The following is a 19,190-nucleotide window of genomic DNA, read 5'->3' as shown; positions in this document are numbered from 1 at the left end:
TTCCTTTCTTGTTAAAAGCAGGGTGGTGTCATCCAGGGTGAGGACTCGAGGCAAAGACGAGGTTGGGGTCGAAAGGCGGGTCGCAGAATCTGCGCGGCTTTGTGCGCTCAGGAGGTCACGCGGGACCCACTCAATACGGATTTGCTGCGGGATGCGTGCCGCTAGACGATGGATGGCTTGGCAGATTTCTGGGGTGCGACTGACTCTGCGCAGTAGGCTTGTGACGTGAAGGGCGTCGGTGTGAATTACGATGCGGGCCGTGGGTAGCATGGGAAAGGCGGCCACAGAGCAAAGTGCCTCTTGAACCGCAAGCATCTCCGCACAGAAGGAGGAAGGAGGTTCTGAAAGGCGAAACCTTGACGTTTTGTTCAGAGCAGGTTTGCAAGGACAGTAAACTGCCGTTGTCGTTTCGCAGGCCTCGATGCTTACGTCAACGTTCATAACGATGGAGCCATGCGGCAGATTGGCGTCTTGCTCTGTAATTCGGGCGCGAAACGACGATGCCGCGCGGGTAGATGATGGCCGACGTAGATCAGTTGGCTTGTTATCGCTTAGCTGCACAAAATGCCAGGGAAGAAGAACTGGCGGGGGCGGCTGTAGAATGGAGTGCGATGAAGCATATGCCCTGAGTGCACACGTTGTCTGCGTAAGGCTTGACTTTAGGCGGCGAGCATCGCGTCGTTGCTGCACCAGCTCATCTAGTGTATTCAGCTGCGCATGTTTTGGAGCGCCACGATCGGGGTAATGCGGGGAAGGCAAGTGATGACCATCATTGCCTCTCGACTAACAGCTTCTAGACGATCCCATTGAGCCCTCTTCAAATGCTGGAATTGGGCTTGGTAAACGAGGCGCGGTTGCACAACCGCCCATGAGAGCGGGCTCCCCCTGTTTTAGGAACAATACGTGTAATCATACCCAATGCCGGAATTGCTTGCTTTTTAGCCCGAGAAAGCCAAGCAGTACCTGTTCCTGACAAGTGTATTGTTAAGCCCAAGATTTTTACGGTCGAACTTTCTTGAATTAGAGTTCCGGATAGATGGAGACGAATTGGTGTTGCAGCCAGTTTACGGCGCCCCCAGCGGTTGGCGACTGACACGAACGTGGTTTTGCTCACCGAAAGCTGCAGACCAATTGAAGAAGCAAGTCGAAGTAATATCTATGGCTGATTGTAGGCCTGCTGCTTGAGTCATCAGGTCGTTGTGAGTGTTCCACACCGTTATGTCATCAGCATACAATAAGAACTGAATCTCAGAGGCATCATGTAAGCGCCAAGCAAGGGGAATAAAAGCAATATTAAATAATGTTGGCGATAACAACAATCCCTGGGGAACGCCGCGAAGAGGCACAAATGATCCGACGGCCTCACCACTTAGGCGTATGGCAAAGTGTCTGCCTTCAAGGAAGGATTTAACAAAATTGCACACTCTAACGGGGAAATGCAGCATGTCAAGCGATTCCAGGATGGCAGCATGACTGATATTATCGTACGCCTTTTTCAACGTCCATGGCCAGTACAGTACGTACATTGTGGCTGCGAGTTGAGGCCAGAACTGCTGACGCCAAGACAGCCAGTCCATCTTCTTTAGCTATGGACGTACGAAAGCCAATTTGGGCGGGATGGTAGAAACCATGATGCTCAAGCCACCGCGACAGTCGTGTGGCAAGCATTTTTTGGGTAAGCTTGCATAACGTTGGCGTAAGCGATATAGGCCGGAAATTTCCAAGATCTGTCGGCGGCTTCCCCGACTTTGGTATGGGGATCACAATAGCCGATTTCCAGGTTTCTGGTACGAAGCCTTCTATCCATACCTTGTTAATGGTGGTGAGGAGTTGAGGCAGTACAGCGGAACTTAAGTTCTTGTACACCTCGTACGGAATGGAGTCCGGACAAGGCGCAGTCTTCCGGCGGGCCTCGTCTATTGCTGCAAGCAACTCGGGCATTGAAAATGGGCTTGCAATTCCCTCGGCGGCGGATGTAGATGGGCTCTTATCGACATATGCTGGAATGGCAGCCAAGGGGGCTCCTATGACCCTTGGAGGCAAATCATCATACTTGGGGAAAAACTTCCGCGTTGCCTCTCTGGCGAAATCATCCCGAGCTGCGAAGCATGCTGTGGCCGCTGCGTCAGGGCGACGGGAATCATGTTCTATTGCACGAAACGTTCGCCAGAGAGCAGCATTCGATGACTTTGTCGAGAACTGCTCACACCACGCATGCCACTGCCGTCGCGAGAGATCGCGTTCGGATCTACGAGCCTTGGCAGTAAAGTAATTCAGCCTTGTCAGTGCATGTGCAGAAGTCGGGTCCCGGGAAGCTGCCATCTCCGCTTTTCGGCGAGCAGTAAGTAGACCCACATCCGGCGCCGGGCGATTCACGTCCGTTCAGGTGAAAGCAGTAGCCTTATTCAGCGCAGTTCGTATGCAGTCCACAAGTAGTGTAGATGATTGCAGAGAGAGATCTTCGACGGTGGTGTGAAACGTGTCCCAATTGACCACAGGACACCTACGGCATAATCAGCGGGCCCTTGATGGATGGAGACCGATGATGATAGGATGGTGGTCACTACCCCAGCAGTCTGGCTCCAGGTGCCACGATGGAGTCCCGGGTGCTGACCACCACGTAAGGTCCGGAGCATATGTTGGACTGCCAGCATGGCGCACAGTCCGTGTTGCTGAATCTGGATGGTTGAGTAAAACAAACAGCGCAACCGCGAATGCGTCCCGCACACGTCTACCACGGGGGCTTGAAGTGGGGTACCCCCAGTCGGGATGAGGGGCGTTAAAGTCACCACCGACTGAAACAGGCCACCGTGGGTGCTGTCGTCGTAGAGTTAATAACCGCCCCAGATTAATGCGGGAGGGAGCTCCACCGGCGGGTCTTACATAGTATGACACGACCACAACAGTTGCCATGGGAAGCTTCACGGCCACTGCGACTACCTCTTGATATGAGGTGCAACAGTTTTCTAGAGAGAGGCGAACTTGAGAAAAACGCGCATCAACGTACGCCGTCGCCTTTCCTGGAGGGGCAACAGTGTGCACACGACGGTCGTTCATTGAATGAGACTTGTATCCATTAAAGCCCAGAATGGATGGCAAGGCATTGGTCTCCTGTCGTAGCAGGGCCGACACCTGGAGCTTGTTCATGCGAAGTCGAGTTTGAGCTCTCCCAGCGTTGTGGAGAGGCCTCTGCAGTTCCATTGGAGCACACCACAACAATGTGTACTCGCCATTTTCGATTAGCCTTCCAAGCGTTGTAATAGAACTGATGTCAGGTTAGATAATTGGTTTACCAAAAATCGGAGGAGGGATGTTGTTGAGTTATCCTGCAGTGCTGCAGAAGATCTGGTAGAGTCTGCGAAAAACGCATGAGTGCTGGACGTAGTCGAAGGCGCTGCAGCATTGATTGGCGTGGAGTGGGATTCCGCTAGTTGTCTACGGTGAGCAAGCAGTTCACGGTGTTGCCGTAGCATATAGACCTCGGCTAAAAGGCGTGCAATTTGCTCGTCAACTGCTGCCATGTCCTCACGCAGAGGCTCCAGTACGCTGTGCTTTTGTATAGCTTGAAGGCGAGGGCGATCCTTGCGCACTTCATCACTGTACGACTGTTGGGGAGGGGCTGAAGGTGGATTGGGCTCATAAAGCTCCGGCCAGTCATCTTCATCCCACTGAAGAGCCGCAAACCTGTTGGATGTCTGTATCGGGGCTCTGTTGTCATTTGGAGGCACTTTGTTCCTCCTTTTTATTCCTTTCCTCATAACGCCCTCCTTGAGTGCGTCTTGCATTCCAAAACACAGCGTGGGTTAATAATAATTGGTTTTTGTGTGGAAAGGAAATGGCGCCGTATCTGTCTCATATATCGGCGGACACCTGAACCGCGCCGTAAGAGAAGGGATAAAGGAGGGGGTGAAAGAAGAAAGGAAGAATGAGATGCCGTAGTGGAGGGCTCCGGAATAATTTCGACCACCTGGGGATCTTTAACGTGCACTGACATCGCACAGCACACAAGCGCCTTAGCATTTTTCCTCCATAAAAACGCAGCCGCCGCGGTCGGGTTCGAAACCGGGTACTCCGTATCAGTAGTCGAGCGCCCTAACGACTGAGCCACCACGGCAGGTTGCGTGGGTTCCAGAGTGTAAGTCTTTCGATCTTTTAACCTTTTATCTACACTCAACGTCTATCCAGTTTGAAGAGACACCACACTTGCAAAAAGGGGGGTATGCATTGGGTCCTGCTTCACCCAGTTCTTAGTGACCCCGACCGTCTCCTTTTCGATTCCTTCGTGAACAGTTATGTTCCTAAGGCCTTCCGCTTTTTGGATGGTTTTTTAGTTGTTTCAAATTGTGACGCGCAGGTGATAGAAAGAGAAAGTAGGAAAGTGTTGGCTGTTTTTAAAATGCTGATGAACCCCCTTGATCTGACTCACGAGCTCCCAGTCAATGGCCAATCAGATGTTTAGACGTTCGATTTTGTTTTAAATGCGATGGTGTCTACTGGTGCTATGAACCGCGCGCCAACAAACAACTTCTAATTTTCGTCCCCCTCTCAAAGCTCGTTAAAGGAGCTATTGCCACTTCTTGATTCAAGAACGCTCTCAAAAAAACTTGCCCGCACCTTGTCTCAGAAGCGTTCAACTATCAAGCCGACAGACTGCTGAGATCCGGATACCCTCACTATTTGCTTGTTTCGGTCGCTGAGGGCCTCCTCAAAAAGATGCGCACTGAGGTGCTTACGTGGGACGCCCACGCCCAGCGTAGGCAGAAGGTAGCTGCTATACCTTATTGTACGTTGTCACACAACATGAAAAATTCGATCCAGCGCTACGACGTAGAAGTCGTGCTTACTGCACCTAGCAAGCTGTCAAACTCTGCAGATTGATTAATCCGGAAGCAACCCAGCAACGTGACTATGGCAAGAAGCACAGGCAGCCAACGTTGAATGCTCAGAAGGCGTAGTTTATCAAATTCCATTGAGTTGCGGAAGCATGTATGTTGCTCAGACTGTGAGCTTGAACGACAGGTTAATAGAGCACTCCATGAACGTAAAAAATGCGCGTGAGGGAAAAGATTTTGAAGGTCTTTTGCCAAGTCATTTCTGACATGCAGTGATTGTTCCCCTGGGCTTGAGCGCACTGCTCTTAGCAAGAGAAGCAAAGATTGCATCACACGTCAAATCATAGAATCAGAACTCATAATGTATGTAGTATGGGGGAGGCCTGTGTGAGCTCCGCCTCTATTGCCTTCTCCGCAAAAGAACTCGCCTATTTGCGCACGTGTATACGATGACCACGGCTCGATCGGCAGGCGTATGAGTGTTGAAATGTTCGCAAGAAAGGACTGTTGGAAGTGCAGCACTCGTCCTTGTCTGTACACTGTGTCCAGATCTTTTGTGCGCTGCTGTGCCTATAGTTATGTACCGACGCGCCCAATTAGGCACATTAATCTGTATGTGTTCGTTCGTTGGGTCCTGTCTTCTTCGCGCAAGCGTGTACCTGATTAGAAATGAGCTAACTCACCCGAACGAATGCATAAATTGGAGTCCTTTTGAGCATGTCTCGCCTGTGTGCTCTGAGAAGCAGACACCAAAACACAAAGTTTCTGTCATCAAACATGGAACTAAATTGGTTCCTTGCGCGGTGGCGTTTGGTATACAAGACGCCTATCAGCTGTGGTGCTGTTTACAGCACACTGTTTTAATGAGAGGCTTAGTCAACATGCTGCAACACTGGATCCCTACGTTGGCTAGAAATTCTCTTTGCAGCGCATTGTTTGCTGTGCTGGTGAAACGCATGCTTTGAAACAAGGAGCAGCTTGGCTAAGTAAGCTTCCAGGCCTGTGGCGAGTCGTGGGCGCGTACGCTTCTGACTTTCTGCATTTCATTGCATTCGCCCTCACAACTACTTAAGGAAGCCAGATTACAGGTGAGCGATGAAGCGTCTTGCGCACAAGAACGCCAAAGCAGAAGACCGCTCGACTGCATCAAAACCGCCAGGTTTATGCGGCTGCCCACGATGCTGACGAGGCCACCAGGGAAGGCTGTCACCAATCCGCAGAGAAGGTGGCGATCGCAGAAAAAGCAGCTGCAGGTGCTGAGAGCGCTGCGCAGTTCAAAGAAAAAAAGCGGCTGAAGACAGGCAGCGAAAGATGTGTAGCGGCGTTGGCATCGCCAGCGGCGCTGATGAAGTTGGCGTGACCTTCCTCGCGCAGAACAGAACGCTTTCGGCAACCGTCCTGCCCAGCAACATCGACAGCCCACTCCGCCGGCTCACCAGCCGCGGCTGCCGGGACATCCTTTAAAGTGGAACGTCCTTCCGCATCTGGTGACACAGGGCGACAGCCCCGACACACGCAACGCTGCTCCCACCGGCTCTGCGCTCCTGCCAGTCCTGTCTCTTCATTTGGCCTCTCCGCTGGACGCTCGCGGTTCGCACCCGGCTTTCGGCAGGCTTTCATCGCCATGTACGCGCCTACCACCGCATCCGGTGAGCTCCTTCAGTCCCATCAGCGCTCCTTTATTCCTCGGCTGCCCGGCCTTCCCGTTTTTATGCCAGAGACCCCGTTTTGTGGCTGGCGCTGCTGGACTCGCACTTTCATGTCAACAACGTGTCCAGCCAGTTGCTGCGCTATCAGCACGCCAGCCGCGAACTCCCACCCGGTCTCCTGGCACAGCTACGGTTGCCGCCTCCTGGCCCCGACTTATACGCCAATTTCAAGAAGGGCCTGACTGCGTATTTTGGCTTGAAGGTCCCGCCGCCTCTCTGCACTTCTGCTACCGACTCAGAAGCTGCGGCGCCCTTCAACCCATTACCCCTGGCCGCATTCCTCACCCAAGCTGTTTCGGCTTTCCCTCCACCCGCTCCTCCGTCGGCGCCCCTTCCCACGCCGGTCTCTCCACTATCGTCGCCACCGTATGTGCCCCTACCCACTGTTCGGCAAGTGCCACGCGAGGACGCGCCAGTCTCTTGAAAACCTTCACACCCAGCTGCCTCAAACTACACCCCGGTCTCTCCCAAGTCTGTTCCGCAGGCCGCTGTGGACGGCCATCCACCTGTGATCTCCCGTCCCACGGCGCCTCCTGCCCAGCCCTGCTTCCCAGCTGTGGCGCCTGACCTTAGGCCATCAACGGCAGCACCCTTTCTCGACCGACCCAGGCCCGGACTCTCTTCTAGTCCCAAGTTCGCCTGCTCCCTCAAGCCCAACCACAGTGAGCACAACCGTCATTCCTGTCGCGAGGCCCGCATGCACGCCACCCCAGGACCTTGTCGCGCCTAACGCGCCATCCGCAACGCTTGCACACATCCTTGCCCACCTGGCGACTTCTCTGCTTCACTGCCTTCACTGTTGTCTGCTTGTGCGTCCGCGACAGACAAGTCAGTCCTACCGTATCCTTCCCATTTCGAGAACAAAGGCCCGGACTTGCTTCTTGTGCCCCGAACGACTCGTCCCACTGCCACAGTGAGCTCGTTTGCGCATAAAGCCGCTGCACATCGTCGACCACTTCGACCACTTCCCTACACGGCAGCCCGAGTCCCACGCAGGAGACCTCCGGCCCAGTGTCGTGTGCCTTCGTTTCACCGTCGCCAGCGACTGAGGCATCCCCTCCTCTTCTACGGCGGCTTCCGCCCGCCATCCCTTCGTCTCCACCCACTGGTCCAGCGCAAAGTACATATCGCCGGTAACTCCCACCGCGGGTGCATTTTCTGCAATAACATTTTCCGGCCCGTCTCAACCCAACTGGCGGCCCTACCAGTAGGCCTTCCGACTGCAGCACGCCTAGCTCACCTCCAATTCCTCGACTTGTAGTTGTTGTTGTTCCCCTCAAAAAATGGCACATACCCACAAGGGGGATCGGCCATAACCAGGCGGTGACTATTTAAATTGCAGATTGCATATGGCAAGCGTGGGATGACTTAACAAAATTGTGTAACTCTGTTTCCGTAGCAGAGGATGTTGCAGGAGGTTAGGGCGACATAACAAACTGAAAATTAGGTAAGGGAGTCAGTAAAAAAAAGGAGAGATTGAGAGAGAGAGAGTATGAATTGCAAAAGTAGTTTCCTAAATACAAAGCTAATGATGGTATGGGCAGTACGAAAGCATATGATGGTAGACGTTTTGATTCTAGGAGATTATTTTGAACGGCAGAGCAAAAATTCCCCTTGGTACGGAAGCATAGAAGCTCCAAGGGACAGAACAACCGCAGAAGACAGACGCAAATTGAGATTCTGAATTGGGACCTCTAATAGCCGCCTCCTTACGCCTGTTCCTTTCGTCATCATCCTCATCCTTTGGTTCCCCTCGCCCTTTGCGCAGCAGCCAGGCTCGACCGCCTGAGTTTGTTTCACCCGCCCGGCGGCCTTCACGAACCTATCTGTGTCCTCGATTTCACCAACCTGTACAAACTTGAACATACCGTTTTTTTTTCCTTTTTCGCGCACCGCTTGGGGGGAAGGGGGGTGCATTTTTAGCGGCGCTGGCATTCCCAACGGCGCAGATGAAAATGAAGTTGGCGCGACCTGCCTCGCGGAGAACAGAACGCTTTCGGCAACCGTCCTGACCAGCAACGTCAACAGGCCGCTCCACCGGCTCAACAGCCGCGGCTACCGGGTCATCCAATAAATGTGGATCGCCATCCACAGATGTTACATAGCGCGCTGCCCAGCTCGAGGAAAACAGGCGGGCAAAAGAGGTGGCACGTTAATGTACTATGCGGTGCTAAAAAAATCCATTTCAGGCCTACATATACTCGCGATTGCAGGAAAGGCAGTATTTTTTCTCCTCTATGTCATGTTTGTTTTGCACAAAGTTTGTCTTGCAAAGCAGTGCTGGGCACGTGAATTTTGCAAAACGTTTTTTGTGCGGGCATTTTATGACCCCGACGTCTTCTTGCCGTTGTACTGAGGAAACGTCAGGCTCAATGCAAAAGAGACATTGAGGAAGCTGCATGTGCGATGCGTGCATTACCTGGCTGCCGGCATCTCTTGCTTTGACCTTCGGTTCCACCTCTGCGGCCGCGCCGTCGTCGCCGGGAGCCGCTTGCTGCTCAGCCTCGGGCCCTTCTGCGAGCGCCCCACACAGCCGGCATCAGATTCGCAGTGCCGTAACAAGGCTAGCGGTTTAATGTGCAGCATTATTGCGCGATTAAAAACTTATTTCAAAACCATCTAAACACACGGCGGCCAAGCAGGCTCCATATTTATTATTCACTTATTTATTGACATTTTAATGTCAGCTGCACTTCAGGACACTTCTGACTTGTTATGAACACAATGAGCCGCGGCGCTCAAACGAAGGAGTGTGATCGCGGTCCAGGGCGGCAGGAGTTCGTGACCGCGCTTTACAAAGAAAGGGCCGCCATGCCACACACCAAATTAACACAAGCACTTTAGCGCTGCGGTGTCCACTCCAAGACGAGCCCACAAATTAAGAAACATCTATGATTTTCGCCACGTAGGTTTCCCCATGTTTCAGTGCAACGCGAGCACGTGTTGTCGATGGTTTGAAGGCATAACATATGGTCAGGAATCGTGGCCGATGCAGTTCACTGGCCACGAATCATGGCCAAGAATAAATCTCCTTTTGAGAGCGCTATGCCACCTTTGTTCACAACGAGGCTACCGGCTGGACGCCCCCAGCAATTGTAGCACTTAGTAGCGCTCTCAGGGAGTTGGCATAGACAGGATGCAGGGTGCCATCGTTCTTGTTTAGCCTGTTGGCGATGCCTGATATATAAGTGGCTCGAGATTTCGGTGGGCTCAAGCTTCCTTTTGCGTTGTCACAGCCTTTTCTTCATACCAGTTAATCTCATGGCTACTTTTTTCGAATGCACGGCGATTGCGTCCGGTGTTGTCCACTCCCTCATCATTGTCTTCTATGTGGTACTGATCCAGAGGATCACAGCCTGGCAAAATCGCCTAGTGTATGCCTGAGAAGCTGGCCTAGGGTTGGCGTTCCGTCTATCGGCGCTGCTCATATTTTGTTATATCTATGTGCCACAAATCGAGAGCATGACAGCCTAGCGAAATCGTCAAGTGTATCTCTGATAAGCTGGCGTAGGGCGAGCGTTTCGTCACGCGCCACTCGCTCTAAGTTGTCTTCTATGTGGTACTAATCCAGAGGATCAGAGCCTAGCTAAATCTTCTAGTGTATGTCTGATAAGCTGGCGTATGGCGAGCATTCCTTCACTCGCCAATCGATCTTCGTTGTCTTCTTTGTGGTGCTAATGCAGAGGATCAGAGTCTAGATAAATCTTCTAGTGTATGTCTGATAAGCTGGCGTAGGGCGGGGGTTCCGTCACTAGCCACTCGCTCTTCGTTGTCTTCTATGTGGTACTAATCCAGAGGATCAGACCGTGGCTAAATCATCTAGTGTGTGTCTGAGAAGCTGCCAAAGGGTGAGCGTTCCATCGCGCTACACTCGCTCTTCGTTGTCTTCTATGTGGTACTAATCCAGAGGATCAGACCTTGGCTAATTCGCCTTGTGTATGTCTGAGAAGCTGCCCTAGGGCGAGCGTTCCTTCGCGCGTCACTAGCTCTTCGTATTCTTCTATGTGGTACTAATCCAGAGGATCAGAGCCTAGCTAAATGTTCTACAGTATGTCTGATAAACTGGCGTAGGGCGAGCGTTCCGTCACTCGCCACTCGCTCTTCGTTGTCTTCTATGTGGTACTAATCCAGAGGATCCGACCCTGGCTAAATCATCTAGTGTATGTCTGAGAAGCTCCCCTAGGGCGAGCGTTCCGTCGCGCGCCACTGGCTCTACGTATTCTACTTGGTACTAATCCAGAGAATCAGAGCCTAGCTAAATCTTCTAGTGTATGTCTGATAAGCTGGCTTAGGGCGAGCATTCCGTCACTCGCCGATCGCTCTTCGTTGTCTTCTGCGTGGTACTAATCCAGAGGATCAGATCCTGCCTAAATAATATAGTGTATGTCTGAGAAGCTGCCAAAGGGTGAGCGTTCCGTCACGCTACACTCGCTATTTCTTGTCTTCTATGTGGTACTAATCCAGAGGATCAGACCCTACCTAATTCGCCTAGTGTATGTCTGAGAAGCTGCCCCAGGGCGAGCGCTCCTTCGAGCGCCACTGGCTCTTCGTATTCTTCTATGTGGTACTAACCCAGAGGATCACAGTCTAGCTAAATCTTCTAGTGTATGTCTGATAAGCTGGCGTAGGGCGAGCGTTCCGTCACTCGCCATTCGCTCTTCTTTGTCATCTATGTGGTACTAATCCATAGGATCATCATCATCATCATCATCATCATCAGCCTTACTACACCCACTGCAGGGCTATGGCCTCTATCATGTCTCTCCAATTATCTCTATCCTTTGCCAGCTGCATCCACCCTTTGCCTGCAAACTTCTTAATCTCATCCGCCCACCTAACCTTCTGCCGCCCCCTGCTACGCTTACTTTCTCTTGGAATCCACTCCGTCACCCTTAAAAACCAGCGGTTATCTTGCCTTCGCATTACATGCCCTGCCCAAGCCCATTTCTTTCTCTTGATTTCGACTAGGATGTTATTAACCCGTGTTTGTTCCCTCACACACTCTGCCTGCTTCCGATCTCTTAACCTTACACCTATCATTTTTCTTACCATGGCTCGCAGCGTTGTCCTTAACTTAAGCTGAACTCTTTTCGTTAGCCTCCACGTTTCGCCCCGTAGGTGAGTAGTGGTAAGATTATGCTGTTGTACGCTTTCCTCTTGAGGGAAATTGGTAAACTGCCACTCATGGTCTGCGAGAATTTTCCATACGCGCTCCACCCCATTCTTATCCTTCTAGTTATCTCCCTCATGATCCGGATCAGCTGTCACCACCTGCCCTAAGTAGACGTATTCCGTCACAATTTCTAGGCTCTCGCTGCCAATTGTGAACTGTTGTTCCCTTGCTAGACTGTTGAAAATTACCTTGATTTCCTGCATGTTAATATTTAGACCCATCGATCTTCTCTGCCTGTCTAACTCATTGATCATGATTTGCAGTTCACCTCCTGAGTGACTCAGCCAGGCAATGTCATCAGCAAATCGCAGATTATTTAGGTATTCTCCATTTATTCTTATTCCCAACTGTTCCCAATTCAGGCCTCGAAATACCTCCTGTAAACATATGGTGAACAGCATTGGCGCGATCGTGTCTCCTTGCCTGACGCCCTTCCTTATTGGAATTTTATTGCTGACTTTATGGAGGACTATAGTAGCTGTGCAGTTGCTATATATATCTTTCAGTGTTTTGACATAAGGCTCTTCTACCCCCTGATTACGCAATGCCTGTATGACTGCTGAGGTTTCCACTGAGTCGAATCCTTTCTCGTAATCAATGCAAGCTATATATAGAGGTTGGTTATATTCTGCGCATTTCTCTATCGCCTGATTGATAGTGTGAATATGATCTATTGTGGAATATCCTTTATGAAAGCCTGCCTGATCATTTGGTTGATTAAAGTCTAACGTTGCCCTGACTCTATTAGCGATTACCTTAGTAAATACTTTGTACGCAACGGATAGTAAGCTGATCGGCCTGTAATTTTCAAGTCCTTGGCGTCTCCCTTCTTATGAATTAAGATAATATTTGCATTCTTCCAAGCTTCTGGTACCGTCGAGGTCATAAGGCATTGCGTATACAGTGTGGCTACTTTTTCTAGCACGATGTCTCCTCCATCCTTCAACAGATCTGCTGTTACCTGATCCTCCCCAGCTGCTTTTCCTCTTTTCATTGCTTCTAAGGCTTTCTTTACTTCATCTTTCGTTACTGTACCCGCCGCGGTGGCTCAGTGGTTAGGGCGCTCGACTACTGATCCGGAGTTCCCGGGTTCGAACCCGACCGCGGCGGCTGCGTTTTTATGGAGGAAAAACGCTAAGGCGCCCGTGTGCTGTGCGATGTCAGTGCACGTTAAAGATCCCCAGGTGGTCGAAATTATTCCGGAGCCCTCCACTACGGGACCTCATTCTTCCTTTCTTCTTTCACTCCCTCCTCTATTCCTTCCCTTACGGCGCGGTTCAGGTGTCCAACGATATATGAGACAGATACTGCGCCATTTCCTTTCCCCCAAAAAACCAATTATCAATTATCAATTATCGTTACTGTCGCGATGACGCATTGCTGTGCACTGCTGTCTTTCTCACTAACGCTCTGATTACAGTGGCTACTGTACAGGTCTGTGTAGAACTCCTCGGCTACGTTAACTATCTTATCCATATTGCTAATAACATTGCCCTGCTTGTCTCTTATTGCATACATCTAGTTTTTACCTATGCCTAGTTTCCTCTTCACTGTTTTTGGGCTACCTCCGTTCTTTATAGCATGCTCGATTCTCTCCATATTAAACTTCATTATGTCGGCTACCTTGCGCTTATTTATTAACTTTGATAGCTCCTTTAGTTCTATTCTATCGGTAGGGTTAGATGCCCTCATGTTTTGGCGCCTCCTAATCAGATCTTTCGTCACCTGAATTAGCTTCCCGGTATCCTTTCGGGCTGTCCTACCGCCTACTTCTACTGCGCACTCCGTAATTTTTGATGTGAGATTATCGTGCATTGAATGAACATCAAGATCATCTTCCTCAATTGAAGTCGAATATCTGTTTTTCAGCGCTATCCTAAACTCCTGTGCTTTCCCTCTTACGGCTAACTCGTTAATGGTCTTCTTCTTCACTAGCTTCCGTTCCCTCTTCAAGTCTAAGCTAATTCTAGACCTTACCATTCTGTGGTCGCTACAACGCACCTTTCCGAGGACGGCCACATCCTGAATGATGCCAGGCTTAGCGCATAGTATGAAGTCGATTTCATTTTTAATCTCACCATTAGGGCTCTTCCAGGTCCACTTCCTGTTTTCTCGTTTGCGGAAGAAGGTATTCATGATCCGTAAATTATTTCTATCCGCGAATTCGACTAATAACTCTCCCCTGCTTTTCTAGAGCATATCCCATAGTCACCTACTGAGTGCTCGTCAGCCTGCTTCTTGCCCACCTTCGCATTAAAGTCGCCCATCAGTACAGTGTACTGCGATTTTACTTTATTTATTGCTGATTCTACGTCCTCATAGAAACTTTCAACGGTCTAGTCATCGTGGCTGGATGTGGGTGCGTAGGCCAGCACCACTTTCAGCTTGTACCTCCTATTCAGCCTAACTACTATAGCTGCTACCCTCTCGTTAATACTGTAGAACTCCTCTACGTTACCAGCTATATGATTATTAATGAGGAATCCCACACCTAGTTCTCGTTTATCCTCTAAACGCGATAGCACAGTGTGTGTCCGTCCTTTAGTACTGTACACGCCTCACCTGTCTTCCTAACTTCGCTAAGCCCTATCACATCCCATTTAATTCCCGCTAGTTCCTCAAACAGCACTGCTAGGCTAGCCTCACTAGCTAAAGTTCTAGCGTTAAACGTTGCCAGGTTCAGATTTCAATGGCGGCCTGTCCGGAGGATCAAACCAGAGGATCAGACCCTGGCTAAATCATCTAGTGTATGTCTTTGAAGTTGCCATAGGGCGAGCGTTCCGTCGCGCTGCACTCACTCTTTGTTGTCTTCTATGTGGTACTAATCCAGAGGATCAGACCATGGCTAATTCGCCTACTGTATATCTGAGAAGCTGCCCTAGGGCGAGCGTTCCATCGCGCACCACTGGTTCTTCGTATACTTCTATGTGGTACTAATCCAGAGGATCAGAGCCTAGCTAAATCTTCTAGTGTATGTCTGATAAGCTGGCCTAGGGCGAGCGTTCCTCACGCTCCACACGCTCTTCGTTGTCTTGAATGTGGTACTAATCTAGAGGATCAGAGCCTAGCTAAATCGCCTAGTGTATGTCTGAGAAGCTGGCCTAGGGCGAGCGTTCCGTCGCGCTCCACACGCTTTCCGTTGACTTCAATGTGGTACTAACCCAGAGGATCAGAAACTGGCTAAATCATCTAGTGTATGTCTGAGAAGCTGCCATAGGGCAAGCGTTCCGTCGCGCTGCACTCGCTCTTTGCTGTCTTCTATGTGGCACTAATCCAGAGGATCATACTCTGGCTAATTCGCGCAGTGTATGTCCGAAAATCTGCCGTAGAGCGAGCGTTCCGTCGCGCGCCACTGGTTCTTCGCATTTTTCTATGTAGTACTAATCCAGAGGATCAGAGCCTAGCTAAATCTTCTAGTGTATGTCTGATCAGCTGGACTAGGGCGAGCGTTCCTCGCGCTCCACACGCTCTTCGTTGTCTTCAATGTGATACTAATCCAGAGGATCAGAGCCTAGCTAAATCTTCTAGTGTATGTCTGATCAGCTGGAGTAGGGCGAGCGTTCCTCGCGCTCCACACGCTCTTCGTTGTCTTCAATGTGATACTAATCTAGAGGATCAGAGCGTAGCTAAATCGGCTAGTGTATGTCTGAGAAGCTGGCCTACGACGAACGTTCCGTCGGGCTCCACAGGCTCTTCGTTGTTTTTAATGTGGTACTAATCCAGACGATCGGAGCCTAGCTAAATCTTCTAGTGTATGTCTGATAAGCTGGCCTACGACGAGCGTTCTGTCGCGCTCGACAAGCTCTTCGTTCTCTTTAATGTGGTACTGATCCAGAGGATCACAGCCTTGCTAAATCGCTTAGTGTATGTCTGAGGAGCTGGCCTAGGGCGAGCGTTCGGTCGCGCTCCACACTCTCTTCGTTGTCTTCAATATGGTACTAATCCAGAGGATTACAGCCTGGCTAAATCGCCTAGTGTATGTCTGAGAAGCTGGCCGAGGGCGAGCGTTCCGTCGCGCTACACTCACTCTTTGTTGTCTTCTATGTGGCACTAATGCAGAGGATCAGACCCTGGCTAATTCGCCTAGTGTATGTCTGAGAAGCTGCCCAAGGCTGAGCGTTCCTTCGCGCGCCACTGGTTCTTCGTATTCTATTTTGTGGTACTAATCCAAAGGATCACAGCCTAGATAAATATTCTAGTGTATGACTGATAAGCTGGCGTAGGGCGAGCGTTCCGTCACTCGCCACTCGCTCTTGTTTGTCTTCTGTGTGGTACTAATCCAGAGGATCAGACCCTGGCTAAATCATCTAGTGTATGTCTGAGAAGTTGCCATAGGGCGAGCGTTCCGTCGCGCTGCACTCACTCTTTGTTGTATTCTATGTGGTACTAATCCATAGAATCAGACCCTGGCTAATTCGCCTAGTGTATGTCTGAAAAGCTGATCTAGGGAGAGCGTTCCGTCGCGCGCCACTGGTTTTTCGTATTCTTCTATGTGGTACCAATGCAGAGGATGAGAGCCTATCTAAATCGCCTAGTGTATGTCTGAGAAGCTGGCCTAGGGCGAGCGTTGCTCGCGCTCCACACGCTATTCGTTGTCTTTAATGTGGCACTGATCCAGAGGATCACAGCCTGGCTAAATCGCCTAGAGTATGTCTGAGTAGCTGGCCTATGACGAGCGTTCCGTCGCGCCCCACAGGGTCTTCGTTGTCTTTAATGTGGTACTAATCCAGAGGATCAGAGCTTAGCTAAATCTTGTAGTGTATGTCTGATAAGCTGATCTAGGGAGAGCGTTCCGTCGCGCTGCACACGATCTTCGTTGTCTACAATGTGATACTAATCCAGAGGATCAGAGCGTAGCTAAATCGGCTAGTGTATGTCTGAGAAGCTGGCCTACGACGAGCGTTCCGTCGGGCTCCACAGGCTCTTCGTTGTTTTTAATGTGGTACTAATCCAGACGATCAGAGCCTAGGTAAATCTTCTAGTGTATGTCTGATAAGCTGGCCTAGGTTGAGCGTTCCTCGCGCTCCACACGCTCTTCGTTGTCTTTAATGTGGCACTGATCCAGAGGATCACAGCCTGGCTAAATCGCCTAGAGTATGTCTGAGTAGCTGGCCTATGACGAGCGTTCCGTCGCGCCCCACAGGCTCTTCTTTGTCTTTATTGTGGTACTAATCCAGAGGATCAGAGCTTAGCTAAATCTTCTAGTGTATGTCTGATAAGCTGGCCTAGGGCGAGCGTTCCTCGCGCTCCACACGCTCTTCGTTGTCTTCAATGCGATACTAATCCAGAGGATCACAGCCTGGCTAAATCGCCTAGTGTAAGTCTGAGAAGCTGGCCTACGACGAGCGTTCCGTCGCGCTCCACAGGCTCTTCGTTGTCTTTAATGTGGTACTGATCCAGAGGATCACAGCCTTGCTAAATCGCCTAGTGTATGTCTGAGAAGCTGGCCCAGGGCGAGCGTTCCGTCGCGCTCCACATGCTCTTCTTTGTTTTCAATGTGGTACTAATCCAGAGGATCACAGCCTGGCTAAATCGCTTAGTGTATGTCTGAGGAGCTGGCCTATGGCGAGCGTTCGGTCGCGCTCCAAACGCTCTTCGTTGTCTTCAATTTGGTACTAATCCAGAGGATCACAGCCTAGCTAAATCTTCTAGTGTATGTCTGATAAGCTGGCGTAGGGCGAGCGTTCCGTCGCGCTGCACTCACTCTTTGTTGTTTTCTATGTGGTACTAATCCAGAGGATCAGACCCTGTCTAATTCGCCTAGTGTATATCTGAGAAGCTGCCCTAGGGCGACTGTTCCGTCGCGCACCACTGGTTCTTCCTATACTTCTATGGGGTACTAATCCAGAGGATCAGACCCTGGCTAATTCGCCTAGTGTAGATCTGAGAAGCTGCCCTAGGGCGAGCGTTCCTTCGCGCGCCTCTGGCTCTTCGTATTCTTCTATGTGCTACTAATCCAGAGGATCAGAGCCTAGCTAAATCTTCTAGTGTATGTCTGGTAAGCTGGCCTATGGCGAGCGTTCCTCGCGCTCCACACGCTCTTCGTTGTCTTCAATGTGATACTAATCCACAGGATCAGAGCCTAGCTAAATCGCCTAGTGTATGCCTGAGAAGCTGGCCTAACGCGAGCGTTCCGTCGCGCTCCGCACGCTCTTCGTTGTCTTCAATGTGGTAATAATCCAGGAGGATCACAGCCTGGCTAAATCGCCTAGTGTATGTCTGAGAAACTGGTCTACGACGAGCGTTCCGTCGCGCTCCACGGGCTCATCGTTGACTTTAATGTGGTGCTGATCCAGAGGATCACAGTCTGGCTAAATTGCCTAGTGTATGTCTGAGGAGCTGGCCTAGGGCGAGGGTGCCGTCACGCTCCACATGCTCTTCGTTGTCTTTAATGTGGTACTCATCCAGAGGATCACAGCCTGGCTAAGTCGCTTAGTGTATGTCTGAGGAGCTGGCCTAAGGCGAGCGTTCGGTCGCGCTCCACACGTTCTTCGTTGTCTTCTATGTGGTACTAATCCAGAGGATTACAGCCTGGCTAAATCGCCTAGTGTATGTCTGAGAAGCTGGCCGAGGACGAGCGTTCCGTCGCGCTCCACACGCTTTTCATTGTCTTCAATGAGGTACTAATCCAGAGGATCACCGCCTGGCTAAATCGCCCAGTGTATGTCTGAGAAGCTGGCCTAGGGCGAGCGTTCCGTCGTGCTCCACACGCTCTTCATTGTCTTCAATGAGGTACTAATCCAGAGGATCACAGCCTGGCTAAATTGCTTAGTGTATGTCTCAGGAGCTGGCCTAGGGCGAGCGTTCCGTCGCGCTCCACACGCTCTTCATTGTCTTTAATGTGGTACTGATCCAGAGAATCACAGCCTGGCTAAATCGCTTAGTGTATGTCTGAGAAGCTGGCCTAGGGCGAGCGTTCCGTCGCACTCCACACGCTTTTCGTTGACTTCAATGCGGTACTAATGTAGAGGATCAGAGCCTGGCTAAATCGCCTTGTGTATGTCTGAGAAGCTGGCCTAGGGCGAGCGTTCCGTCGCACTCCACACGCTCTTCGTTGACTTCAATGTGGTACTAATCTAGAGGAACAGAACATGGCTAAATCGCCTAGTGTATGTCTGAGAAGCAGGCCTAGGGCGAGCGTTCCGTCGCGCTCCACACGCTCTTCGTTGACTTCAATGTGGTTCTAATCCAAAGGATCAGAGCCTGGCTAAATCGCTTAGTGTATGTCTGAGAAGGTGGCCTAGGGCGAGCGTTCCGTCGCGCTCCGCACGCTCTTCGTTGACTTCAATGTGGTACTAATCCAGAGGACCAGAGCCTGGCTAAAGCGCCTAGTGTATGTCTGAGAAGCTGGCCTAGGACGAGTGTTCCGTCGCGCTCCACACGCTCTTCGTGTTGTTCTATGTGGCACCAATCCAGAGGATCACAGCATAGCAAAATCGTCTAGTGTATGTCTGAGAAGGTGGCCTAGAGCGAGCG

At 50.9% G+C, this 19,190-nt stretch overlaps 1 protein-coding gene across 1 annotated transcript in view; it reads right to left on the bottom strand.

The window, feature by feature from the left end:
* LOC144119395 (testis-specific serine/threonine-protein kinase 3-like) overlaps window positions 1–19,190 on the bottom strand; it is a 984,587-nt gene that overhangs the window by 139,768 nt on the left and 825,629 nt on the right. The window contains exon 7 of the mRNA XM_077652021.1: window positions 8,961–9,055. Coding sequence (XP_077508147.1) covers window positions 8,961–9,055 — 95 coding nt within the window. The remainder of the gene's footprint in view (window positions 1–8,960; window positions 9,056–19,190) is intronic.

Source organism: Amblyomma americanum, chromosome 2 (assembly GCF_052857255.1).
Source record: "Amblyomma americanum isolate KBUSLIRL-KWMA chromosome 2, ASM5285725v1, whole genome shotgun sequence".
Taxonomy (NCBI): domain Eukaryota; kingdom Metazoa; phylum Arthropoda; class Arachnida; order Ixodida; family Ixodidae; genus Amblyomma; species Amblyomma americanum.
Note: the sequence above shows the minus strand (reverse complement) of the source record. Positions and strands in the feature narration are given on the sequence as shown.